At 43.7% G+C, this 27819-nt stretch overlaps 1 protein-coding gene and 1 pseudogene across 1 annotated transcript; both read right to left on the bottom strand.

The window, feature by feature from the left end:
• Positions 1-220: 220 nt before the first annotated feature.
• Positions 221-24466, bottom strand: LOC141509377 (HAUS augmin-like complex subunit 5). The gene is given in 21 exon segments (XM_074218875.1): positions 221-1645; positions 1787-1919; positions 17359-17491; positions 17576-17687; positions 17812-17957; positions 18107-18187; positions 18258-18420; positions 18537-18670; positions 18774-18834; positions 18911-19026; positions 19113-19170; positions 19276-19355; positions 19450-19519; positions 19637-19796; positions 19889-19901; positions 19903-19995; positions 20340-20364; positions 20703-20735; positions 20852-20914; positions 24324-24346; positions 24348-24466. Coding segments are annotated over 21 exon segments (1884 nt in total). The 5' UTR covers positions 24423-24466; the 3' UTR covers positions 221-1533.
• Positions 24467-25156: 690 nt separating this feature from the next.
• Positions 25157-25433, bottom strand: LOC141491660 (large ribosomal subunit protein eL43-like; annotated as a pseudogene).
• Positions 25434-27819: the final 2386 nt, after the last annotated feature.

Consider the following 27819-nt stretch of genomic DNA (forward strand, 5'->3'; position numbering starts at 1 on the left):
CCCCCGGGACATGGGAAGATTGGGGAGCTGGCAAGACTGAGACCCCGCGCCTCGGCCCCCTCAGCTGGCCGTGACCCGAGAGCTGCTACGAGGGAAAGACCCGGTGGATGCCCCTGGCCTTGGCCAGGCTAAGGGAGGGGCCTTCCCCTGGAGAGCCCCGGGTGGGCGCCAGTCCTTCCCCCACGCCCGGGAGGGCCCAGCTCCTCCGCTGGGCGTGGGTCGGTCGGGTCTTGGCCCTTATAGGGGAAGTTATGAGGGGGGCAGGGTGGCGGGTCGGTCTCTGCTCCCCCCTCTCCAAACCCAACCTAAAGGAGATCCTCGGGGATCATGAGGTCCAGTCCTTGGTTTGTTGGGGCCCCAGAAATGCGAAGTGATTTAAGGTCACATCCAACTCTTAGCAATTCAAATTGTAATAAACGGGAGTTCAGGTCTCACAGACCACCGTGTCCTGCCCTTGAAAGGAAGGACAGCCTCAAACCCGGGTGGAGGTTGGACTGGGAATCAGGGGTTTCGGTCCCTGAGTTTTAGGTTTCTTGGGAAATAAGGATGCCCCACCTTCCTGTGCAGAGTGCAGGGGCCCAGAAGCCCTTTGGTGTTTCCAGGTTCATTCTGTCCCCAAGCTCGTCCATACCCCCCAAAACTTGAATCCTGGGGAAGGTTAAGTAGCTTGGGGGAGGGTAAAGCCTTGGCAGATGGCTGTTAAGAGCTCAAGGTCTGGCTCCATCCCCTGCATCATCTCCACTCAAGATACACACCCCTGCTCTCCTAGGGAAGACCTTGAGGAGAAAATGGGGGCTGAGTACCCCAAGGCCTGAGGAAGTCTGATCTCTATAGGGGACCAAGATTTCTGAAGCATCTCGCCCATGACCCACTTGACACCGAATCTACACATCAAGGCAGGAAGGCTAAAATTTTGAGTAGAGTCCCATGAAGATGTTGCCCTCTACTAGAAGTAAAGATGCCACTGTATCCTCTCTAGGGAAGGGTCCTTCCCAGTCTGCTGCCAGTCTTTGGAAGTGACCTCCCATCTGTAACACATGCCATGAGAGTGACGTGGAGACCAGCTCAGATTCCAAGCTATGGCTCAGCCTTCTTCCAAAACCTCCAGTTTCTTTCACCCTCCACTTCAACCCCATCACCTAATCAGCATGTCACAGATCTGCTCTCCTTCCCCATCTTCTTCCTTGGAGGAGTATTTTGAGCCTTTGATTTCCTATCCTTAAGGAAATATCCCCCAAGTGGACCACCATTCCCTTGGGAAACACCTCCTCTAGCTTAAGCTGAGGGGTTTGTGGAATTGGGGGCCAGGGAGGTCAAGGGCCAAGTGGACAGGAGTTGGTTCAGGGGCACTGAAGAAGTGGAGAAGTTGAGTCAGAGTCTGTGAAATCAAAGAGAAAAGCTCCGATCCCAGAATCTTGGGACACTTTACTGAGAGGAGCAGTCTGTCCTTTTTACAGTGAAAGGACTCATCAGATTCTATTAGCATCCAATATCTCCGTGGTTCTGTGGCTCTCCACTTCCAAATCTCAGTGTTCAGGCTCTCCGTCCCTGGGCCCGGGCCCAGCGCAACTTCCACTGCTGCAGTGAGAGGCCCTCCTGGTCCTGGAGCTCTCCAGGGAGTGCGTTCTGCCCAGGCTGGTCCCACCTGGGGGCAAGGCAGAAAGTAAGTGGCTGGGATCCTTCCCACAGCCCAGGCCCAGAACATCGCAGCTTTCCTCCCACCAGATCCTTTCTTCACCCACTCTCATCAGCTCCCACTCAAGGCTCCCAGGGTTGTCCCTCTCACCAGTCTCCCACAGCCTTCAAAAGCTGGGGGATGCGATCCAGGCCCCGCTCCATCAGCTCCTCGAGACGATGCAGGATGGGGCCAAGATGCTCCTGCTGCTGCTTCTCCTTAGACTCCTGGATCTGAAGCAGTTCTGGGGGGAAGAAGGAAGGGAGGCTATTCAGGGTGATTCAGTGAGCATCTACTCAACACCTGTGTTGTGTAGACTTTCATGTTAGTTAACATGGGCTACTCCTTGCCACCCTCAAAGATTTTTCAGTTTAAAGGGGCAAACAAATATGCTAATAATGGAGAGTAAAAAGTTTAGAAAATAGCATAAGATGAAATGTTTTAGGAAAATCTGAGAAAGTGGATTGCTTTCCTCTGGGTAAACCGCTTCAGGATTTACAACGGAGATGGGCACTGAGATGAAGATGAGGAGGAATGGTCATAGCCCGAATCTCAAATCATAAGAGAGCAGGAGGAAATCAGGTTTGGCCAAACTCATCATTTTTTTTTTTAAATTCAGCAACTTCTGGGCCACAGCATTTCATAAACTCCTGATGAAATCTCAGGAAAAAATAGGCTGGATGGTAGAGCTGCACAAGGGTTGTGGGCACTGCCAGGACTAACTTTCCCCCTTAAACCTTCAAGCTCTCTTAGATTTCTCCCTTTCTTTGTCCTAAAACACCTGTCCACATTTGCTGGGTCCTGTGCATTCTGCCTCTACACTACTCAGATATGCATTTCTGCTGCCAAGAGATGACCACATGGCAGAAGGAGAGGGTACAGAGATGGTGAAGGTGATTGGGAGTGAGGAGGAGGAGGAGGGGATTTCTGGCCAAGATGGCAAACTACATGGAGACCTCCCACTCTTAGACATCGACTTCAGCAAAAATCTGAAATAATGACCAAGAAATTGACTGAAAGTCACAATAAATGATTTCTTCCATGCTAGAACTGCACAAAAAGCCATCAGGCCACAGGAAAAGGGCCCACCAGCCAAGCAAGCAAGACTATACAGCCTTTGAGCACAAGCAAAAATGGGTTATGATCAAAGGCAATCTGTAAAGGCAGCAAGAATGAAGAGGTCCCCCTAACAGTCCCAAATAGGAAGGGCCCTGACCAGGATGAGTGTGGGTCAGACCAGGGTTCTGGGGTACCTAGCACTCTGACCCGACTTGCTAGAGAGTGCCTTAAAGATCCAGAACTCTGGACCTTGGAAAAGCAGAATGCTTTGGAAGGTTTAGAGTAGGGACCCAAATAAACAGGGTAAGAGCAGGGAGGGCTGAACGCTCCACCTTCAAGTACAAAGCTGGGGTGCTGAGTCTCCTGACTCCCATAGGGCCCTAGTTGAGCTAAAGCTGGAGAGGTGAGGAAAACCAAGCATCAACTAGTAGCACAGATTACTACCAAATCTACAAATCCAGTCAGGAAATTCTGTTAACAGTTACAGGTGGATCAAAACAAAGTCAAAAGGTTAAAAGAAAATGTAGATACAAGATATCAAAACTGGTTTGAAAAACAGATCAAGCAGAGATAACTTTAAAGAATCATTGTACTCTCCTAAAACCATAATGTATTTAAAAGGAGAAAAAAAAGCCAGGACATGACACAAATTGCTCTGAGCTAAGAGAACCAGAGGATGAAATGAAAAATAGAAGGCACCAATTATGTTCTGAAAGGAATCCCCAAAAGGAAAAACTACTGCCAGCATCTAAAAGGAAGCAATCAATCAGGATCACACAACACAGGGTTTCTAAAAATAGTTTTTCTAAAAACAAAGGATGATCTGGGAACACAACATTTCAAAAGTCAAAAGAAACAATTGGCTTACAACTAAGAATAATTTATATAGCAAAGATGAATATAATCCTACAGGGAAAAAAATGGATCTTGAATAGAACAGAAGCCTTGCAGCATTTTTGTGGTAAGGATAGGAGCTGAATGGTAACACTATAACAGAGAAACTGGGGAAGGTAAATGTATTTGAGGATTCAAAAGGGCCTTATGATATTGTGTGAACATTCTAAAGGGGAAAAGAAATGTTTCTTCAGGACTTAATTTCATAAAAGGGAATTAGATAAAAACAAAGGGTCTAAGAGGGGGTGAACTGGTACCATTCTGAAGAAGAGAAAAAAATTAAAAGGAGGAACACATTTGTGTAGATGGAGGAGAAAAAAGTGGGGCCTGCTGTTTTTCATAATTAGAATAGAGAAGTTTGCAGACATGGTGGAAAGGGTGAGGGAACAGAGGCAGATGCAACTCACTTCTACCAGAGGTGGACAAAGGAGGATTGAACATGCACAGTTTGGTGGGGAACAAATGGGCAGGGGGATGGGATACGAGGGAGCATGATATGGGGGAGGGAAGTTCTATAAACAAAACAAATTTCCTGATCGTGAAGGGGAGGAAACAGGAAAAAAGAATCAAGAGGGGGCCCAGTCACTGGAGAAGAGCTGGACAAATTGTGGTATGTCAATATAAGGAGATATTACTGTGCTGTAAGAAATGATGGAAGAGAGGATTAAAGGGAATCCTGGGCAACATGATCTGATCAAAGCCAGAGAACAATTTACACAAGGTTTGTCAAAACAATGACTGGCTATCTGTGTCTTTGGCAGGCCAAGTCCACCTCCGGGGGTTCAGGGAGGAGAGAAAGGGGGTCAGGGTGCAGAAAGACATGGATATTTTTGGAAATGGCTACATGATATGGATTTATTCTGCTAGACAATGCTTATCTTTCAGAAAGTTGGTTTTTTAAATTGTGTGAAATTGGGATAGAGAGGAAGCTTAAGCAATATGGATTTTCTCCAAAGAATGCATTAAAACATCTTATAATGCATAAAAAAGAACAGAAGGAAATTCACAGGGAAACAAAGACAAGTAGAGTTTTCAAAGTCAGGTAATGGTCTGAAATAAGGGGGTTACAGTTTTGGAAACGTGTGTGTATGTGTGTGTGTGAGAGCAAGAGAGAATACTCTTTCTTTTGGCATGTTTAATCTCAAAATTTAAAAAAAAAGGTTGATTGGGAAGAATTTGGACTCTTGAATCCCAAGAAATTGAATTTGGGAGGAAAAATGTGGGAGAACTTGGAGCAGAGAAGAAAAAAGGATCAAGGAAAAAGGATCCGCAGACTCCCTGGGGAGGAGAAAGGAAGTGGAGGCAAGATTAAGGGTCAGAGGGTAAAAGATCGGGGAAACAAAACAGAGAAGGAAACAAGACAACAAGGACTGATAAAGGGATCATAAATGCTCCAGAGGGAGTTCTGAATATCTATAAACAGGCTGTGAGACAAAGATGAGGTTTGCAATCACTGATGAGCTTGGAAAATGTGGCTGGCTGAGGCTGGCTCTGGGCCTGCAGAAGTGTTTGGGTTTCTGAAATGAGGCCCATTCTTAGGTTCAAACTGCAGGCTGGTTGAGCTCTTTCCTAGAACTAGAGAAAGGTGAAAGTCAAGGAATTCCTCTGGTCTTACCTCTTGGTAAGTGGCAAACTGCTGGTTTTGGTAATGCCCAGAGAGGTAGGAACAGGATGATTTTTTTTTTTTTTTTTTAGGTTTTTGCAAGGCAAACGGGGTTAAGTGGCTTGCCCAAGGCCACACAGCTAGGTAATTATTAAGTGTCTGAGACTGGATTTGAACCCAGGTACTCCTGACTCCAGGGCCGGTGCTTTATCCACTATGCCACCTAGCCACCCCAGGATGATTCTTGTAAATAAAGTTTATTGCATTTACAAATGTAAAAACTGTTCTCTAGGTAGGGTAACTGGCCAACTCCTGCTCTGGGTCAGTGGGAAGGAGTCAGTGATCTGGTGACCAATTCTGTTGGTCTTCTGTTGTGGATCTCCCTGACCACCCTCTTTTCTTCTTTCTAAGTCTTAGTAACATAAGTTTGTCTCTTCCATCCAGCCTGTCTTTCCTTGAGATTTCAATCTCACATCACCAGCTGTCTACTGGATGCTTCGAACTGAATTTTGAGAGGCATTTCAAACTCAGTGTCCACAACAGAATTTCCCCTTATTTCTTTGCTAATCTCATCCCCTTTTCTCTCAAAGGCATCACCAAAAAGTTCTGGTTCATAACCTCAACCATGATTTTAAACTCCTTCCTTCCTCTCTCTCTTCCTGAATCCATCAGCTATTGAATCCCACCCTTTCCATGTCCACATCCTTTGCATGCTTTCCTCACACTGAGATCACCATCATATCTACCTCATGTTTCTCCCAAGCCCACCACCTCTCTCCCAAAGAAACTTTCCTTAAGAGTAGGCCTATGTCTCTATCCTACTCAAAGGCCAGTGGCTCTCTACTGCCTCCAGTTCATTTCTCACTTCATACTTCTTCCTTTATTCTCTGGTCCGGCCAAAACCAGCCCTGTTTGTTCCTAACACATGGCACTCATCTCCTGCCTCTGCACTTCTGCCGAACAGATTCATGCTCTCAAGACTCAGCTCTGGCACCAAATTGTTTAGGAAGCCTTTTCTGCTTCCCCTGACTGCAGTGCCTCCCCCTCCAACTACCTTGTATGACAGTCTTACATATCCATATAAACTGTAATGTATATAGCCTTAGATACACTAGACATCTTGAGAGTAAGGATTACTTCACTCTTTTATGGTAGTTGGCACAGTGCCTGTCACCAAGCAGGTGGTAAATAAATGAGAGATCACACAGGAAGGGTCAGAGGAAGAACTGTGCAGTAGAGGGGGTTAATTGTTCCTTGCTTAAATATTATAGTGAAGAAGATATCTGGCCTCAATTTGATAACAAAAGAGAAGTCTATTGTTTCTCTGAGACATGTTTTAGCAGAGAACCTTCCAAGACTTGTCAAAGCAGATTAGTAACCTCCCATTTGAAATGATTCACATGGACACAAATGATGCTACTAGGAAACCTTGCCAAGTCATTCAAGTTTGGATATGAAACTGAAGACCAAAAGCCCATAGACAGTGATTACGTTACTGAAATTCAAAGAAGGCAAAGGATAAAGAAAACTGTGGATCAAATGATGACTCAGAAGAAAGGGTGTTTTAGAAAGAACATTTGGATTTCTAAATCTAAGCTTTAAACTATGACCAGCGATGGAGGGCACCTAACTTGTCAAATTCTGAGATAACCCAAACCAAATCAGAATGACTCGTTTTTTTTAAGTCTAAGACAGTATAAGAGGACATTGAGAGGTCGGTAGACATTGTGGTAGGGGCTGGCTAAGGGTGAAGTCTGGTAAGCAGCAGAGACTGGAAGATCTGGAAACAGCATGAGGAGACTAAAAACCTGTCCAGAAAGAGATCAGGGGATGAATCCCTGGGCTAGTATTGGGCCTAGAACTAAGTACTGTGGGGTTTTTTTGTTTGATTTTTTTCAAGGCAATGGGGTTAGGTGACTTGCCGAGGATCACACAGCTAGATAATTACTGAGGTCGGATTTGAACTCAGATACTCCTGAGTCCAGGGTCAATGCTCTATCCACTGCACCACCTAGCTGCCCCAAACTAAGTACTGTTTGGCAGTTCCTTGCTCAGTATCTGGATAGAGGGGAATGGTTAGGGTCTTGCTGTTGAGAGGGAGCAGGGGCCCTGCCTCAGTATGGAGCACAGCTCAGACCAGGAGGATTGTGACCAGACCTCTCCCCAGATCACACTATATCAGAAGCACTGTAAACCTCTAGGCCCCAAATCTAGAAACAGAAACTCAGATTGGTCATTCCCCCCACCCCAGGTGAACAGAGCCCAACTCTTAACATAAAGTCCAAAGTCCAGAAATAGGCTGGAAACCCAAGCAAACAAGAAAAGAAGCTGACTATAAAACTCTTATAAGGCGACAGGGAAGCTCAAAACATAAACTCAAATAATACTTGAAAACATCTATAAGCAAAATGTTAAAGAAAAAGTGCAGATTAGGCATATGCCCAATAAGAATTCCTTAAGGGGGAAATTTAAAAAAGAGCAAAAAAGATTTTTAAAAAATCAAATGGGGGGGGTGGTGGTGGAGCCAAGATGGTGTGAAGGCAGCATTTCCTGGGAACTCCAAACACCCCCAAAACGAACAAAGGATGGCTCTAGCCAAAATTTAGAGGGGGCAGAACCCACAGAAAGACTGAGTGATACATTTTCCCAGGCCAAGACAACTTGGAAGTTCCACAGGAAAGGTGTGTTTCACCAGGACTGGGGGTTGGGAAAAAAAAAAAGCCCCAGCACAAGGTGATGCAGCCCAGCCCAGAGATCACCTACAACAGCTTGAAGGGGTGGGGAGAGAACTCTGCTGCACCTGGGTGAGTGTGGAGTGAGGAGCACTGGCAGCAGAATCTGCAAGAAGAATCAGGAAAAAGTAGCCTGCACCACCAGAGATGGTAAGGGAAGTCTACAGAAACTTCTCTGCTCTCCCTGGGGTAGGACTCTGCTGTTTGCCTACATTCAGATCCAGGTTGCAGTTTAGGCTTCCATACTAAATAACCAAGCTGGATCCCTCCTTATAGCCCAGAGCAGAGGGAAGTGCTGTGGTCATCTACATATCAAAGCATAGGCTAGAGAGCATAAGACCTTGGAGGAATAGAGTCCCAGTGGGGTGTCCCCCCCCCCCCAAAAACCCCAAAGCCTTGGAAGTGCTGTAAATTAGTCTCAGGCTGAGAAAATGAGTAACAACAGAAAAAGAAGACTCTGACCACAGAGAATTACTTTAGTCCCATAGAAGATCAAAATACATACTCAGATGATGACAAAATCGAAGCTTCTGTATCCAAAATCTCCAAGAGAAATAGAAAATGGGCCCAGAGTATGGATGAGTTCAAAAAAGACTTTGAAAAGCAATTAAGGGAGGTGAAGGAAGAATTTGAGCGGAGAAATGAGAGCGATGCAGAAAAATGAAAACCAAATCACAAGTTTGGTGAAATATATTTAAAAAAATACTGAAGAAAATAATATGTTAAAAACCAGTTTAGGCCTAATGGAAAAAGCAAAACAAAAGGCAAATGAGAAGAATGCCTTAAAAAGCAGACTTGGCTAGCTGGAAAAGGAGATAAAAAAGCTCTCTGAAGAAAATAACTCCTTCAAATGCAAAAATGGAACTAGAGGAAGCTGATGACTTTGCAAGAAATCAGGAAGAAATAAAACTCTACCAAAAAAGCCAAAAATTAGAAGAAAATGTGAAATATTTCACTGGAAAAACAACCGACCTTGAAAACAGATCCAGAAGAAATAATTTAAAAATTATTGGGCTATCTGAAAGCCATGAACAGAAGAGCCTAGACTTCATTTTTTTAAGAAATAATACAGCAAAATTGTCCTGAGATCCTAGAAGCTGAGGGTAAAATAGAAATCGAGAGAATTCACTGGTCACTCCTTGAAAGAGATCCCAAAAGAAAAACTTCCAGGAATATTATAGCCAAATTCCAAAACTCCCAAATCAAAAAGAAAATTCTAAAAGCTGCCAGAAATGAGTAATTCAACTACTGAGGCTCCATAGTCAGGATTACACAGGATCTAGCAGCATCTACACTAAGGGCTCGTAGGGATTGGAATATGATATTCCGGAAGGTAAAAGATTTTGGTTTACAATCGAGAATCAACTACCCAGCAAAACTGAACATCCTCTTTCAGGGGAAAAGATGAACTTTCAGTGAAACAGGGGACTTTCAAACTTTCCTACTGAGATGACCAGAGCTGTACAGAAAGTCTGATCTCCAAGTACAGGACTCTGGTGAACCATAGAGGGAGTGGAAGAGAGGAACTAACTATGAGGAACTTGATGATATTGAACTGTTAGTATTCCTGCACAGGAAGAAGATATTGATAACTCATATCAACTTTCTCATTCATAAGAGCTGTTAGAAGGAGCATATATAGACAGGACATAGGAAGGAGTAGAATATAATGGTATGATGTGGTAAAGGGATGGAGTCAATGGGCGATGGGGTAAAGTACTGGGAGGAAGGAAAAGGAGATGAAGAAGAAGCTGAGAGATTTCACATAAGAGTCAAGAAAAAGCTTTTTCACTGGAGTGGAGGGGGGGAAGACAAGGGGGAATGAGTGAGCCTTCATTCTCATTGGAAATGGCTCAGGGAGGAAATGGCATACATACTTAATAGGGTGAGGAAATCTGTCTTCTTCTGGAGAAGGATGGGAGGAAAGGGACGGGATGAGGGGGAATGGGGGGAGGGAAGGGAGAATAGGCGATAGAAGAGAGGGTAGATCGAGGGAGAGGGTACTCAGATTCAACACACTTTTGGACAGGCCAGGATGAAAGGAGAGAGAGAGAATGGAATAAATGAGAGTGGAGGTACAACTAGTAATGGCAACTGAGGGAAAAATATTGAAGCAACTTCTCTGGTGGACTTATGATAAAGAAAGCAACTTACCCCAGAAACAGAGCCATTGAAATCTGAACACAGACTGAAATACATTTTTTCTCTCTCTCTCAATTCTTGAGGTTTCTCATCTTCTGGGGGGGGAGGGGGTTTATGTTTATTCTTATGTTTACTCTTATAATATTCAATTTACATCAATATATGGCATGGAAACAATGTAGAGACGGTAAGATAGACTTCTGTGGGAGGGGAAGGAAGAAAGGGGAGAAAAATTGTGGAATTCAGAGCCTTGCAAAAAATGATGGGTATATATTACTATTGTATATAATTGGGAAACAAATAAAATGTTAAAAGTATCAAAAAAATCAAACTGGTAGAAGAAAAAATTAAAAAAAGAAATGAGAACAATGCAATTAAATAATGAAAAAGAAATTGACAAATTGGCCAAGTGGAAGCTAATGACTCCATGAGACATCAAAAACCAAAATGTTAAAAGACTGAAAATAGAAGAAAATATGAAATATCTCACTGGAAAAAACAAGTGACATGGAAAAGTAGATAGAAGAAAGATTTTTATTTTTGTTTTTTTGCAAGGCAATGGGGTTAAAGTGACTTGCCCAGGGTCACACAGCTGGGTAATTAAGTAAGTATCTGAGGCCCCATTTGAACTCAGGACCTCTTGACTCCAAGGCCAGTACTCTATTCACTGTGCCACCTAGCTGCCTCCCAAGGAAAGAAAATTTAAAGAATTATTGAACTAGTGAAAGCCATGATTCAAAAAAACCCCATAGACATCATATTTTAAGAAACTATAAAGGATAAATACCTAGATAAAGAATCAGAGGAAAAAGTATAAGTTGAAAGACTTCGCCAATCACTTCCTGAAAGAGATTTCCAAATGAAAACTCCCAGGAATATTATAGTCAAATTCCAAAGCTCCCAGGTGAAGGAGAAAATACTGTAATAAGCAACCAGAAAGAATTCAAACACTGTGAAACTAGTTAAGATTGCAATATTTAGCAGCCACCACTATAAAGAAGTGGAGGGCTTGGCATATATATTCTGGAAGGAAAAAGAGCTAGAATTACAACAGGAGGAAAAGTAGACATTTTAATAAAAAAGAGGACTTTACAAAACATTCTTGATGAAAAACAAGAGCTGAACAGAAATTATGACATTCAAATACAAGACTCAAAAGAAGCTTAAAAAGGATAGACATAAAAAATGAAACAATATGTTTACATTTCTAAATCATTACACATGTAACACTGAAGAACTTTAACATTAAGGCAGGAGTGTACATAGAGGGCATGGGTATCTGTTACCTTGGAATGATTTCTAAGAAAAAAGAATGGAAGGATGAGGAAAAGTAATGCATTGGGGAAAATGAGAGGAAAAATGGGGAAGATTATCTCAAACAAAAAAAGCTTCCAAGGAAGTTTTTTAAGAATGGAGGAGAAAGGGGGTAGGGTGGGCAATCTCATTCAAAATGGTCAGAGAAGGGGGCGGCTAGGTGGTGTAGTGGATAAAGCACTGGCCTTGGAGTCAGGAGTACCTGGGTTCAAATCTGGTCTTAGACACTTAATAATTACCTAGCTGTGTGGCCTTGGGCAAGCCACTTAACCCCATTTGCCTTGCAAAAAACCTAAAAAAAAAAAAAGGTCAGAGAAAACAATAGACACAGATATAGAAATTCTTTGTCCCCAACAGTGAAATAAGTAGGGAAGGATCTAAGAAAAAGGGGTGTTGGTAGTAAAAGGGAAGGTAGATTAAGGGAAGCAGTGATGGAAAGCTAAACAGATTTCTGAAGAAGGGGATGAAGTAAGAGAAAACCAACAGAATAAATAGTAGAGAATGATGGAGGGAAATACAGTTAGTAATCTTAACTGTGAATGTGAAATGTGAATATAAAATAGAAGAGCATGGCAGAATGGATTAGAAATCAGAATCCAATAAATTATTTACAAGAGATAAGGATGAATGGAAAAGACAAATAAAAATAAGGGGCTGGAACAGAACCTATCATGCTTCAACTGAAGCAAAAAGGACAAAGATAGCAAATATGATCTTAGACCAAAAAAAAAAAGCAAAAACAGAACTAATAAAAAGAAACAATCAGGGAAATTACGTTTTGCTAAAAAAATATAAATTAGCTGAACATACATGTGCCAAATGGCATAGTATACAAATTCTTGAAAGAAATGTTAAATGAATTTCAGGAGAAATTAGTAAAACTTATACTAAAGGTGAACTTTAATTTAGTGCTCTGAGACCTAGGTAAACTAAACAAAGAAATTAAGGAGATGAAGGGAATTTTAGAAAAGTTAGATATGATAGAACTCTGGGGAACAGGGAAGGAGAACAGAAAGGAATATAACTTTTTCTTTTTCTCAATTATGCCTTCACAAAAATTGACCATGTATTTAGGGCATAATCCCATAAATCCCTAAAATATAGAAAAAATAAGTGTACCTTTTGGGGACTATAATGTAATAAAAATTACATTCAATTAAGGGTCTTGAAAGCATAAATTAAAAATTAATCGAGGGGCAGCTAGGTGGCGTAGTGGATAAAGCACCGGCCCTGGAGTCAGGAGTACCTGGGTTCAAATCTGGTCTCAGACACTTAATAATTACCTAGCTGTGTGGCCTTGCAAGCCACTTAACCCTGTTTGCCTTGCAAAAACCTAAAAAAAAAAAAAAATTAATTGAAAACTAAATATTTTAATCCTAAAGAATGAATGGGTCAAAGAATAAATTATAGAAACAACCAACAATTTCATTATAAATAAATTAGAAAACCTGAAAATCAATAGCTTAATAAAATTGGAAGTTAAAAAATTGAATAAATAAAACAAGGGCCTGGTTTTATAAAAAAAAAACAACAAATAAAATAGACAAATCAGAGTAACTTGAGTTAAAAAATTACAGGCCTCAGAAGTTAAAAGGGTAAATGCACAACCAATGACAATAAAATTAAAGCAATTAATAGGAGCCATTTTGTCCAATAAGATTGATAAATGAAATAGATAAAAGCTTACAAAAGTAAATATTGAAATAGAATAATACTTAAGTAACTCTTATATTAGAAAAAAGTAATTGAACAAGTCATAATTAGCACCCTAAGGAAAAAACCCCAGGACCAGTTGAATTTGCAGGCAAATACAACTAAACATTTAAAGATTAATTCCAATATTATATAAATTATTTGAAAAAAAAAATTAAAGGAGTCCTACTAAATTCCTCCTATGATACAAATAAGATTTTGATATTAAACCTGGGAAAGAAAAACAGAAAAAGAACATACAGCCAAATTTTCTAATGAATAGTGATACAAAAATTTTAAATAAAATATTAGCAAAGAGATTACAGCAATTATCACAAAGAACAGGGCTAGCTCCATATTAGGAAAACTAACAGCACAACTGACCAAGTCAATAACAGAAAATCATACCATTATATAAATAGATGTGGAAAAAGATTTTAACAAAATACAATACACATTCATGTGAAAAACACTAGAAAGTAAAGAATAAAGGGAGTTTTTCTTGAAATGATAAATATATGAAATATATTGGTCACCAGTATTATTCAATAGTGTACAAGAAATGCTAGCTATGGCAATAAGACCAGAAAAAGAAACTGAAGGAATAAGAATAGCAATGAGGAAATAAAACCCTCATTTTTTGCAGATGATATGATAGTCTAGAGAATCTTAAACAATCAACTAAAAATAGAACTGAAACATTTAACAACTAGGTGCAGGATCTAAAATAAACCCACACCCATCATCAATATTTTTATATATTACCATAAATTCAACAGAAGAAGAAGAAAGAGGAATTCCATTTGAAATAATTGCAGATAGCATAAAATACTAGAGTCAATCTGCCAGGACACACACACAGGACCATATAAACTAAAAACCTGGAGAAAAATTAATTGTTCATACTGAGCCAATATAAGAAAAATGATAATTCGGGGTGGCTAGGTGGCGTAGTGGATAAAGCACCGGCCTTGGAGTCAGGAGTACCTGGGTTCAAATCCGGTCTCAGACACTTAATAATTACCTAGCTGTGTGGCCTTGGGCAAGCCACTTAACCCCATTTGCCTTGCAAAAAACCTAAAAAAAAATGATAATTCTACCTAAATTAATTTACTTATTCTGGGCCATACCAAAACTAAGTATTATTTTAAAGCGCTAGAAAAAAGATAACAAAATTCCTATCAAAGACAATTCTAAAAGATGAGATAGAAAATGTAATCCATATCCAGAGAAATAATTATGAAGTCTGATTGTAGATCCAAGCATACTATTTTCACTTAAAAAATTTTTTCCCCCATGTTTTTCACCTTTTGTTCTGATTCTTCTTTCACAACATGATATATGGAAATATATTTAACATGATTGTTACATGTACAGCCTATATCAGATTGTTTACTGTTTTGGAAAGGGGGGAAAGTGGGACACATACATACACACACACAAACTTCACTTGGGGGAACTGAAGGTCAAGAATATGAGGGAATCAAAGGCAAAAACTAAAGCAAAGTACCTGATCTCTATATTATTAAGCAGAAATCATCAAAACAATTTGGTACTAGTTAAGAAATAGACTGGTTGGTCAATGAAACAGATTAGGCACACAGTAAATGACTATAGCAATCTAGTGTCTGAAAAATCCAAAGACCTAAGCTATTAGGACAAGAACCCACTATTTGACAAAAAATTTCTCAGAAACTTGAAAAACAGTCTAGTAGAAACTAGGCAGAAACCAGTATCTTACACCATACATATCAAGATAAGCTCAAAATAAGTACATAATTTAGATGTAAACAGTGATATCATAAGCAAATTAGGGAAGCATGGAAAATTTTACCTGTCACATCTGTGGATAAGTAAAGAATTCATGACTAAACAAGAGAGCGAGAGAATCATGGCCAGTAAAATGAGTAATTTTGATTAAATTAAAAAACGTTTTGCACAAACAAAACCAATGTAGCCAAAATGAGAAGAAAAGCAGGAAACTGGTAAACTATTATAGCAAGTTTCTCTGATAAAGTTCTCATTTCTCAAATATATAGGGCAGGGCTGTCCAACATTACTTTTAAAAACTATAAAAACGGGGGTTGGCTAGGTGGTGCAATAGATAGAGCACCGGCCCTGGAGTCAGGAGTACCTGAGTTCAAATCTGACCTCAGACACTTAATAATGACCTAGCTGTGTGGCCTTGGGCAAGCCACTTACCCCATTGCCTTGGGAAAAAAACAAACAAACAAAAAACTATAAAAAACTATAAATATAAATATAAATAAAAACTAAAAATATAAATATAAAAACTATAAATATATAAATAAAAACTATAAAATATAATATATTTTGATTTGCCATTTTAGCGAGAGCTCTGTGGTAGCTTGGATTTGCTTACTAAAGCATTTAGTAAACCCACAGGCAGGCACGTAAAATCACCCTGCCTCTGGGCCAAATTTTGATCAGGCCTGATTTAGGGCATATGCACCCAAATTTATAAAAATGAGACATTCCTCAATTAATATGAACAGATAGTTTCCAGAAGAAATCAAAGCTATCTATAATCCTATAAAAATATTCTATGTCACTACTGAATAGAGAAATACAAATTAAAACAACTCTGAGGTATGGTACTACTTAATACCCATCAGATTGGCTAACGTGACAGAAAAAAAAATGCTGAAGTGGAAAAATAGGAACTTCAACTGCATTGTTGGTGGAACTATGAACTAGTCCAACCATTTTGGGGAACAATTTAGAACTTTAACCAGGGGCAGCTAGGTGGCGCAGTGGATAGAGCACTGGCCCTGGAGTCAGGAGTACCTGAGTTCAAATCCAGCCTCAGACACTTAATAATTACCTAGCTATATGGCCTTGGGCAAGCCACTTAACCCCATTTGCTTTGCAAAAAAAAAAACCAAAAAAAAAAACTAAAAAAACTAGAACTTTAACCAAAGTCTACAAAATTGTACAGACTTAGACCCAGCCATACCACTACTAGGTCAGTATCCCAAAGAGATCAAAGGAAAAGGAAAGGACCCCCATGTACAAAATATTTATAGCAGCTCTTTTTGTGGTGGCAAAAAATAAGAACCTGTGTGGATGCTCCATTGGGAACTAGCTGAAGAAGTTGCAGTCCATGGTTTTGATAGAATACTATTGTTCTGTAAGAAATGATGAGAGGATGCTTTCAGAAAAACTTACATGAATTGATACAGGATGAAATGAGTAGGACTAGGAGAACACTATACTCAGTAACAGCAATAATGTAATGATAATCACTATGGAAGATTTAGCTACTGTGATCAAGATAATGATCCACAACAATTCCAAAAGAGTTGTGATGAAAAATGTTATCTACCTCCAGAGAGAATTGATTGTGCAGTTTGAAGCATAATCCCCCTTCCTTTTTCTTTTCTTTTTTAAACATGGCTAATGTGGAAATAGATTTTTGTATGCTTGCATATATATGATGGGAATTGTATTGCTTGCCTTAATGGATAAGGAGAATGGAGGGAGAAAGAATTTGGAACTAAAAATTATTAAAAAAAAGAATATTTGTCAGCTTCTGTTGCCAATCTAATCCAAAGAACTCTAAAGTGAAAGACAAAGAGGAAAAGAAAACTTTTTTATACTCACAAAGCAGATGCCAGAGAGGGAGCTACACTAAAGAAATAGCAGTGACTGAAATATCGAGCAGTTCCCTGGAGATGAAAGTCCCGAAGGGAGCCCTGAGTACCCATCAAGCCTCCAACATCTAGAGGAGCCGGACAACTTTTTCCACAAGTCCTTTTGACACCTGCCTGACACGTGTTCTCAAGTCATGGACTATGTCAACTTGATTCGGGTCCAGTCTGGTCATCCTACGACCCAGGACTTCCTCTTTGCTCTCCCTCATCACCTAGACCAGTGTCCAGTGCTTCTAGTTCCATCTTTGCCTCCTCCCAGATTCGTCCCAAGAACCAACTGCCCTGTCCTTTGCTACTTCCCTGCCCCCTTTCCCAGCCTCCCTTCTACCTCATTCTCTGTAGCTTCTTGAGAGCGGGATCTAGGCCCTATCTACCCTTTGTGCCTTATAAATAAGGAGATTCACGAATATTGCTGCACAGACTGCATTCTTGAGGATAGCAGGCAAACCCTAAAGGCTCCTGAGCAGATGGGCCCTAACAGATCTGTGGCCTTGGAGAAGTGGAGGATGGATTGGGCTGGGACCAGAAAGGATGCTTCCATAGCTGGTTCTTCAGAATGTACAACTAGCTCACCCTGGGTGGAGGGTCCTGGGGGCAGATCCCTCTGTAGGCGCATCAGGGTGTCATGCCGGTGACTCAGCCAGTCCTGGAGAAACAGCCAGTCCTGATGCAGGGAGGCTGCGTGGTGCAGAAGGAATTCTGGGGCCTGAGGAAGACAGGGCGTAGTGAAGCTGGGAAGGGGGGGATGGGCAGAGAATGGGGGCAGAGGGTGGGTGGAGGCTGGACTCACCTTGCCTGAGGGCAGCCCCAGGTGCTGGCTCAGATGGATGAGGTTCTGGGATCCAGGACAGGCTGGATGCAGAGAGTAGACAGAAGGGAGGACTCTCGGAAGGGGCTGTGGCCTGGAAGGTGGGAAGTGCCGGGATGGTACAGAGGTCAGGGTTGTAGGGTCACATCTGAGTCATAGGAGTTGGGGGAAAGGAGGGAATCTGATCCCAGGGACTGAGGGATAAGACTTGTTCTTACCCCTCAGGATGGTGCCGCAGCAGGGGATTGAGTTCTAGGCCTAGGAGCCACTGCACCTCCTCCTCCAGTCTGCCCAGCAGGTTCTGGGCTTGTAGCCCCACAGCTTCTGCAGCAGGCACCACTTTCCTCTGGGCCAAAGCCTTCGCCTAGAGAGGAAGAGGGTGAAGCCTCAGGAGGGCAGCTGCAGATCCTCAGCCCCAGCCACTCAGGACTCTTCAAGTCCAAGCCCCAGGAGCCCAGCCTCATCCCTGGGCCCCAAGCAACTCTCCCTTTCCCTGGGTCTGCAGCTTCTCACCTCTCCCGGGCTCTTCTGAAGGTGACTCTTACTGACAGAATTCCCCTTGATCAGGACTCGGATTCTCTCCTGGGTCTCCTCCTGGGGACACACTAGACTTAGCACAGAGAGAGGGGGCCCCCGCCCCCTCAACCAGGTGATGTCTGCTCACCATGCGCTGCCGCCAGCTCACGATGCGCTGCCGTTTGTCCTGGAGCTCCCAAAGCTCCTGCTGCTTCCGCTGGGCCTCCTCCTTCAGGCTCTGGCTCTGAGCTCTCAGAGAGTTACGGGTGGCCTGGAGCGCAGCCACCTGCAGCCCTAGGGTCAAGGCTTGGCTGAAGGAGGGAGGGAGCACACAGGGTTAGGGACAGAGGGATCAAGAGACAAGAAACCCTCCAGCAGCACCACCCCCCCCCCCGGCCCCACCACACACACAGAGTGGTCATCTCACCGAGCCTCCTGGGGTTCTGTCACTCTCTGTGCCACTTCCTTTAATAGGCCTTGGAGTTTCTCAGCCAAGGCTTGACTCTGCTGAAGGAGAGGGCCCCTCTTTGAAGTCAGTGCCCCGACGGTCCGCCAGCCCTCCTGAGGGTAAGAAGGAGGTCTCCACAGTTAGAGAACTCACAGGGAGTCCTCCGAGCAAAGTTGTCCCTCATCTAACCACCCTCCTTGTGGGGTCCCCTGTTACCTGGATGAGGTGGGTCAAGGAAGGCAGGGCTGGGGATTCTAATATATCTTCCAGTTGTAGCCTATCAAGGACAAAGGAGAATCAGGTGCCTGGAAGGAAACTGGAACTCATCCTCTCCCACCATAGGTGTCTCCTACCTCTGTGTCTCCCCGTCCCCCTGGTCAGTTAGCATCTGCAGCTCGGCAGTCTGCCTTGAAGCCAGGTGCTCTAGTGCCCCCAGGATGTGCGCAGGAGGATGGGAAGTCATCAGGACCTGGTGTGGGGAGGGACTGATCACAGGAGGAGGGGAGGAGGGAGACAAGACCAGACCCTTCCTTGGACCCTGAGTTTCCTACTCACCTCCATTTCACTGAACCACTGCCTATGGGTCGTGGCAAACAAGTCATCCTGGGTGGTCCTGGGGGAAGATGGCATTTAGGGGAAGGGAGAAGAGGCCATCTCTATGGCTTGGGACAGGGGTTGGGGAGAAAAGAAGGTCAAGTGGAGGGCAGTGGTAACTCACAACGTCCTTGGATCAGAATGAGGGGTCAACAAGTCTTGGAGGACTTGGATACGAAGGGCACAGACTCTTGTGACTTCTTGCTAGAAAGAGAGAGAGCAGAGTGAGAAGTTACTGCCTGGAGCACAGGCATTGCCACTTGGTAGGGGTGCCCCCTCCCCCAACTCTGATACTAACCAGGACATCGGGCTCCAGGGCCAGGAGCATGGGTGTGCGAGGCCCAAAGGCTACATCTGCCTTTGCTTTCCTGGGGGAGAAAGGTTTCCATTTGTTTGGTTTTGTTTTGTGGGAGTGGGGAAGATTTGGGGTTTCAGAGACTCAGAGGGGTTTGGTGACAAGCTGATGACAGCGTGCCAGGGCCCACCTTGCCATGTCCTGCAGGTGGCTGAGCTGGCCTTGCAGCCGCTGGGTGCGGTCCCTGAGGCCTCGTTGCTGCCGTCGGGCTACAGTTGCTCGGGCTCGGAGGAGCAGAGCCTTGCTCTGGGCATCCCGGATCTGCTTCAGGGTGAGCTCCTGGGTCATGTCTGGAGGAGAAGCAGGGTCCCAAGGCAGTTAAGGAATCCTAAGGACCTTCTCCTATTCCCAGCCTTTTCCTAGTCCTGCTGTGGTCATTTACCTTGGGCTACGGCCCTCTCGCTCAGCCAGCTCCAGGTTCAGGTCCATCTCGGCAATCTCTGCCCGTGTCCTCAAAAGCGCTGCCTCCAGCTCTCGCCTCCGGCCAGTCTGTGGAGCAGTGGCAATCTGGGTCTGCCCCTCCCCCTCCTGTTGACACCCCCTACTTGAGGCCTAGGTTTTGTCCAGGGTCAGTGTTACTGCCTTTAGAAAAGGGCAATGCTTTGTGAGTCCCACATCATCCTTATCTACTGGTGTCCACTATGTGGGCAGGGACAATTTTGTCTTGTGACTCTAGTGCCTAGCTCATAGTAGGCATTTAATCCAAAATTTGCAGAAATGAACTGGTTCCTACAGAAGACAATGGCAGAGGGTTTTTGTTCTCCACCCCCACCCCCAACCAGGGATGGCACCCAGCCTAGGCATCCAGCAGAGACTGATCCCTGTCCTCTCACCTCTGGGCTTTCCTGGTGACTGTACCTGCAAAGAATCAGAGGTAAAGGAGTCAAATACAGATGTTTTGGAGGGAAAGTAGAGCAGGGGACACAAGACAAGGGCAGAGACAAACTGGGATTGTGGAAAGGGGGGGTCTGAGAAGGGACCACAGGAGGGTAAGTAAAGACACAACCTCTGGCAAAAGGGCAAACCCTAGGCAATGAATGGGGGCACCTTGCTTAGCAAAAGTTCATCTAGGGTACACCTGAAGCCCACAAGCCTCCCCATCCCACTGTGGAGGCTTCCCTTCCCCCTCCCCTGGGTTGCTGGGACAAAGGGGAGGGGAATCCAGGGCCAAGTGGGAAGTCAGGGCTGGAAGATACCAAAAGAGGTTCCCACGAATCTTCCTTATGGTCCTGGAGTGGAGCAAAGAATAGAAAAGGCAGGTCTGTAGTGAGACTTTTCTCTCTCAGAGAGGGAACCCTCCCTTACCCACACCTTCCCCCACTGGGTCTTTCTCTTTCTCTCTCACCTCTGGTTATGGATCCTCTGTGTCAGAAAAGTCCAGACATCAGCCATGGGGCCCAGACACATTCTGAAGAAATGGAGTTGAAAGAAAAGTCATGAGGCCAGAAAAGAACAGGAGGGGCTGATGGCAAGAGACTAAGGTGTTGGAAAGGTACCAGTGATGGGTAAGGGTGAGTCAAGATCCTAAGCTGAGGAGGCAAAGCTGCTTTTTTTTTTAAAGTCAACAGGGCGAGGATAGGGTGCGTGTGTGCAGCTAGATGGCACAGTGGATAGAGCACCAGCCCTGGAGTCTTGAGTTCAAATCTGACCTCAGATACTACTTAATAATTACCTAGCTGTGTGACCTTGGGCAAGTCCTTAACCCATTGCTTTGCAATAATCCCCCCCTAAAAGGCGATCAGGTTAAGTGACTTGCCCAGGGTCACACAGCTAGTTTCCAGGACTAGTGAGCTGAACACTAGGCTGTCACCTAATTAATCGCCCCTAAAACTGAAGACAAGATGGAGCTAACAACTGGAATATGGCTTATTCAAAATGAACAGATGGGCTGGGCTGTGGAAATAGCATTACATAATACAATTTCTTTAAGGGAAGAAACCTAGGACCCAGAGGGAATGTGGACAGTATCTGGGCACAGACCACCTGAGAAACAAGGTGATGAGACCATGAAAGCCTCCTACAGGCACAATGCCCAGTGTTTGATATGGAGCAGGTGCTTAATGAATACTGACTGATCCAGACAGAGCCCTAAGGATGTTTAAACAGGGAGAGATTTGCCTTAATGAAAAATTTATCCTTCAAAAAAGTAGAGGAAACTGCAAGGGGAACTACTAATTCTGAATCTAATTAACCTTATCAAGAAGAAATTATCAGAAGCTGGGGGGGGGGGGGGGGATTAATGACTTCTGTCTTAAGACTTTGCCTTTACTTGATCACAAAATCTAATATGCACCCTGCATTGGGGGGAGAACAGATCTCAGTCATATAGCCTGAAATACTATTGAGGAACAACATTTGGTTTTCTTTTTTTTTAAAACACCATAGTGGAGAAAGGAAGTTAAAAGATAGAAAGGAACCCATTGCCTTCATCACAATGGAATGATGGAGTCATGATTATGGGCAATGGAGAGAAGGTAGAATTACTTAATTCTTAATTTACTGCCTCTATTTTATTTTGCAAGTAGACAGTGAGAAAACCTGGATTTCCATCCCTAGGCTCAGATGAATTACATCTCAGGGTGGCTGAAGAACTGTTGAATGGGACAAATGAGTTGCTATCACTGATCTGGAAATGACTATGGAAGATGAGAAAGGTGCTGTTGGGAGTGGAAAAGGGAAAACAACTCAATTTTCATAAGGGATAAGAATGGAGTCTGAACATTCCAGAATATATCATTAAAGAAAAGACTTGGAGCAGCTAGGCAGCACAGTGGATAGAGCACTGGCCCCGGGGTCTGGAGGATCTGAGTTCAAATCCAGGTTCAGACACTTATTACCTAGCTGTGTGACCTTGGGCAAGTCACTTAAACCCCATGGCCTTGCAAAAACGACACCCCCCCAATAAAGCCCAAACCCTCAAAAAACAAACTGAGAAGACTTAACACTGACAATGGGAAGGAATGTATTGAAAGCCAAAACGGTTCCATTCCGGATCAAGAGAATGACTATTTTTCTGACAGTGTTGCTGGGTTGTATGATAAGGAGTGTTATTGATACAGTCTACCTAGATTTCAGTAAAGCACTGAAATCTCACTCTGTTCTTGTAAGCAAGGTCAATAATATACAGGTGTTGGACAGTGCCACACATTTTGGTGGATTTCAAAATGATTAGACCTAAAGAATAATTATTAATGACTCAATAGCACTCATTCTTCATCTATGAGATTAAGGGGTTCAACTAGATGACTTTAAGTTCTATTTCAATGAACCTGAAAGGAGGTCTTCTGGGGTGGACTTTGAGCACCCTTCCTGGAGCTTAGATAAGTAAATGGCTTGCTTATCCAGTCTCCAGATGACATAAGGTTAGCAGGGATTGATGACATGATGAATGGCATTCAGAATCCAAACATCCTGCCCAGTTCAAAGAGGTTTCTAAAATAAGGGGGTTAGAGTTTCAAAGGTCCCTTGCCACCCTGTTCCTCTGACCCCAATACTTGTCTGTGGTTGCCCAGTTATAAAAGTGAGAAGTAAAACTTGAACCCTAATCCAAAAACTTGACTGCAGAGTTAAGAGATGAGATGAATTGCTAGAAAGCACGTCTGTCTGATAAAGACCTGAGAATTTTATTATGATGCAATGTCAAAAAGCAATAACTTAAGGGGTCTGTGTGTGTGTGTGTGGGGAAGTTAATTCCATCTTAGGCTGCATCAAAAAAAAAGAGAAATCTAAACAAGGGAAGGGCTAGGCCTTGCTTTCTCTGCTTTGGTCAGACCACAAATGGAATATTTATTATTTTTTTTGTAAGGCCAATGGGGTTAAGTGGCTTGCCCAAGGCCACACAGCTAGGTCATTATCATGTGTCTGAGTCCGGATTTGAACCCAGGTCCTCCTGACTCCAGGGCCGGTGCTCTATCCATTGTACCACTAGCTGCCCCTAAATGGAATATTATTAAACTTCATTTTGAGGACATTGAGAAGCCCAAATGCTTTCAGAATGGTAAAGAGCTATTCATTTGTTGCAATTTCCCCGACCCTCGCCCCTCTCCCCAACAACAGCATCCGATTCACCCAAATTTATTGCAGGCAGGGATTCCTTTCCTTTGCCGTCCTTCTTTCCTGTTGCTTAGCACAATAATGAATATCTGGAAGGTGCTCCTTGTTTATTGAGTTAGGCCGCACTCACAGGGCTGCAGAGTGGTTTCAAGAAATCGTTTTATTTCAAGCAACCAACAAGCCGTTTATTAAGTATTAAGGCTGGGTGGCTAGATGGTGCAGTGAATAGAGCACCGGCCCTGGAGTCAGGAGGACCTGGGTTCAAATCCGGCCTCAGACACTTGATAATGACCTAGTCGTGTGGCCTTGGGCAAGCCACTTAACCCCGCTTGTCTTGCAAGAACCTTAAAAATAAAAGAATTAAGGCTGCTACGTGGCAGCCTCGGAGAACAGACGAAAAGGAAGCAGTTGGGGCTGGGCCGGGGAGACCACCGACCCAGGCGTGGGTGTCCACGGAGGGAGGCCGGGAACCGGCCTTAGGGAGCTGAAGGAGGAAGGAAATGGGAGTGTGGAGCCCGGAGAAGGGGGATCTGACGGGGGGCGGCTGCGAAGCCGAGGGCCGCAGATTCAAGCCCGACGGGCGGAGCTGGGCCTGGGCACGGGGCAGCCGCCCCGTGCAGTGGGCAGTCCGGGGGCGGGGCAGGGGGTCGCCCAGGGTCGGGGCGGGCCCACGCTTTTGCAAGGCCCCACCGCCGGGTTCCAGAAGTGCCTGTCCTCCTGCCCGCAGGGCCCTGGGTCCGCGCCGGGGAGGGGGGCGCTCTCACCTGCGCAGCGCAGGCTCGGGGGGGCAGCAGGGCGGCCGGGCAGCCCATCTCTCGGGCCGCCCAGCGCCCCACCTCCTGCGCCAGGCTCGCGGGGTCCATGTCGGCGTCGCTCCGGGGCCCGCGCTCGCGCTCGAATCCCGGGCGCCGGCGGGTGACGTCACGGGGCAGGGGCGGGGCCTCGGCGGCGGCGGCTCTCCCGTTGGCCCGGGCGCGCTCGTGACGTCACCGGCGGGCGCGAAGCTGCCGGCGGCCTCTCCCCTCCCCCTCCCGGCGTTTGGTCCCGTCCGTCCCGGAGGAGAAGAGGGAGGGGGAGGGGAGGGCGGCTGGGGGGCGGGGCTGCCAAAGGTAAACGAAACCCGGATGTGATCAGCCGGAGGAATCCCGTGGAAAGTGTCCCCGAAGCCACGACCCCGCAGTCCCGCGACCCATGGGATGCCGCGACGCAGTGCCCTTTCTAGAAAATCCTTAGGGATGTGCATTGTCCATGAGTAGGCTGAGCCGATGGGATCATCTGAACTAATTTAGGTCTTCAGTACCAAGCCAATCAGTCCGCCAAAGGATTGCTTTTTTTTTGTTTATGGCAAGGGAATGGGATTAAGTGGCTTGCCCAAGGTCACACAGTTAAGTAAGTATTATCTGTCTGAGGTTGAATTTGAACTCGGGTCCTCCAGACTCCAGGGCCCGTGCTCTATCCCCCACCCCATTACATCACAGAAAAAGTAGTTATGAAATTCATGTAAGAAAGCAATAAAGTCAAGACTCTTTAAGGGAGATTTTTTTTTTTTATTCCACAAATTAACCCATTTATTGTTGGACTATGAGCTAAGGAGATTTTATTGGTCTTTCAATTCCTTCAGTCTTCTGATGGCAGATTTGACTGTGACTACAGAGGTGGCATTGTATGTCCACGCACCACCAGCTACCGTTTTCATACAGGATCCACAATGCCAGATACCCACGGCCAGTCTCTTCATTTTGGTCCTACCTCAGAAGGAGCAGGTATACTTGGCATGCTGTCTAATTTCAATTTTTTTCACCATTTTTCTGAAGGATGCCCCATAACGTTCCATATTGACCAACAACTCCAACCTTCTTGGTACATTTAGCCATGTCTCCAGTTGCAGGGCCGCAGCTCAGAGAGGAAAGATAGTCGGAATTTTTTTTTAAAAGTGGAAAGAAGGGGCGGCTAGGTGGCGTAGTGGATAAAGCACCGGCCCTGGAGTCAGGAGTACCTGGGCTCAAATCCCGTCTCAGATGCTTAATAATGACCTAGCTGTGTGGCCTAGGGCAAGTCACTTAACCCCATTTGCCTTGCAAAAAAAAACCTAAAAAAAAGTGGAAAGAAGGGGTAGGCTAGATGGATAGAGCACCGGCCCTGGAATCAGGAATACCTGAGTTCAAATCCGGCCTCAGACACTTCATAATGACCTAGCTGTGTGGCCTTGGGCAAGCCACTTAACCCCATTTGCCTTGCAAAATCCTAAAAAAAAAAAAAAAGTGTAACGAGGGTTGAGTAGTATCAATCTCAAATTATACTCCAAAACTGTAATCATCAATATGACTTGGTTCTGGTTGGATGATAGAGAAATTGAATAATGGAACAAATAACAGACAGTAACATCATACACAGTTATATGATCAGCCCAGTGTAAGAGAAAACCAGTGAACCCAATACTCAGATGAGGACTTTCCATTCAATAAGAATGGCTAGAAAAACTGGAAAACCATCTGGGGCTTTTATTAGGTAAAGTCAACATCTCCAGGTCTCCCATATACCAAGATAAGTTCCAAAAGTCAAGGCAGTGATAGAATCAAGAAATTAGAAGAACAAGGAAGAAATTATGCTTTATATCTATGAATAGGGGAAGAATTCATGACGGAAGAGAAGAATGTAGAAGACAAAATAGACAATTCTGATTGCATAAAGTTAAAAAGTTTTTGTATGAACAGTTATTGCAGTTAAAATTAGAAGGGAAGGAGGTAACCAGTTTAAAAAAGCCTTTGCAGAAAGTACTGGGGCAGCTAGATGGCAAAGTTGCTCCCGACCCCAGAGTCAGGAAGACCTGAGTTCAAATAAGGGCTCAGACACTTAATAATTGCCTAGCTGTGTGACCTTGGACAAGTCACTTAACTCCATTGCCTTAAATAATAAAAATTTTTTAAAAAGATTATATATGGGGATAGCTAGGTAGCACAGTGGATAGAGTATTGGCCCTGGAGTCAGGAGGACCTAAGTTCAAATCTAGCCTCAGTCATTTAATAATTCCTTAGCTGTGTGACCTTGGGCAAGTCACTTAACCGTATTGACTTAAATAAAAAAAGATATATAAAGGACTGACTCAAATTTACAACAAAAATGTCATTCCTTAACAGATCAGAATGCAAAAGATATGAACAGCTAGTTTTCAAAGAAAGAAATACAAGTAATAACCATATTAAAAAGTGCTCTGAATCACTAATAACTACAGAGAGTCTTTTAATTAGGGAACTCAGGGGTTCTACTTTCAAACCCATCAGGTTGTCAAAGTTGACAAAAAAGAATCATTACAAATTATAAATAGTGGAGGTGCCATTTGAAAACAGGTCCAATGATGTACTCTTTTTAAAAATAATTTTTTTGTTGATATCTTTTGTTTTTACGAAAGGATCCAAATGTACAAAAATATTTATAGAGGTTCTTTTTATAGTGGGAAACTAAAGGGGGTATTCATCAGTGGGGAATGTTGAATCAAATGATGGCAAATTCATATGATGGAATGCTGCTGCGCTTGAAGAGGAGATGGTTTCAGAGAAAGTTGGAAAGACTTGAATGAACTGAAACAGAGTAAGGAGAAACTAGGAGAATAATTTACAGAACAATATCATTAAGAAAAATATCTTTGAGAAGATTAAGAAATCTAATTAATACAATGGTCATCCATGGTGATAATGTATATTACCGCACTCCTGATAGAGGGGATGGATTCAAAATGAAGGATAAGACATATCTTTTTGGACATGGCCGATAGTGGGAACTTTTTTTTTGCTTAACTATGCATGTTATTTTTTTAATTTTTGTTATTATATATATGCAAATGATGTTTTTATACACTACTAAAATATTCTTGTTTAAGAGTAAACACAATATCCCCCCAATATAGACCCTTATGAGCAATAAAGCAAAGAGAAAAAATAAAAATAAAAAATAAAAAAATGTGCTTTCAGTCTGTGTTCCAACACCACCAGCTCTGTTGCAGATGGATTACATTCTTTATGATAAGTCCATCACAAAAGCTACTTCTGTATTTTTCCACCATTGCCATTGCTGATTGCAACTCCCTCCATTCATACCTCCCTACTACCATATACTATATTTTCTCTCTCCTTTCACTCTGTTCCTCTTCTTAAATGTGCTGTAGGGTAACTGAGTGGCGACAGCAGATTGATCACCAGTCCTGGGGCCAAGAGGCCCCGAGCCCACATACCACCCCTAATGCCCAGCAACCACCTGTGTTGT

The sequence above is a fragment of the Macrotis lagotis genome, chromosome 1 (genome assembly GCF_037893015.1).
Source record: "Macrotis lagotis isolate mMagLag1 chromosome 1, bilby.v1.9.chrom.fasta, whole genome shotgun sequence".
Lineage (NCBI taxonomy): Eukaryota > Metazoa > Chordata > Mammalia > Peramelemorphia > Peramelidae > Macrotis > Macrotis lagotis.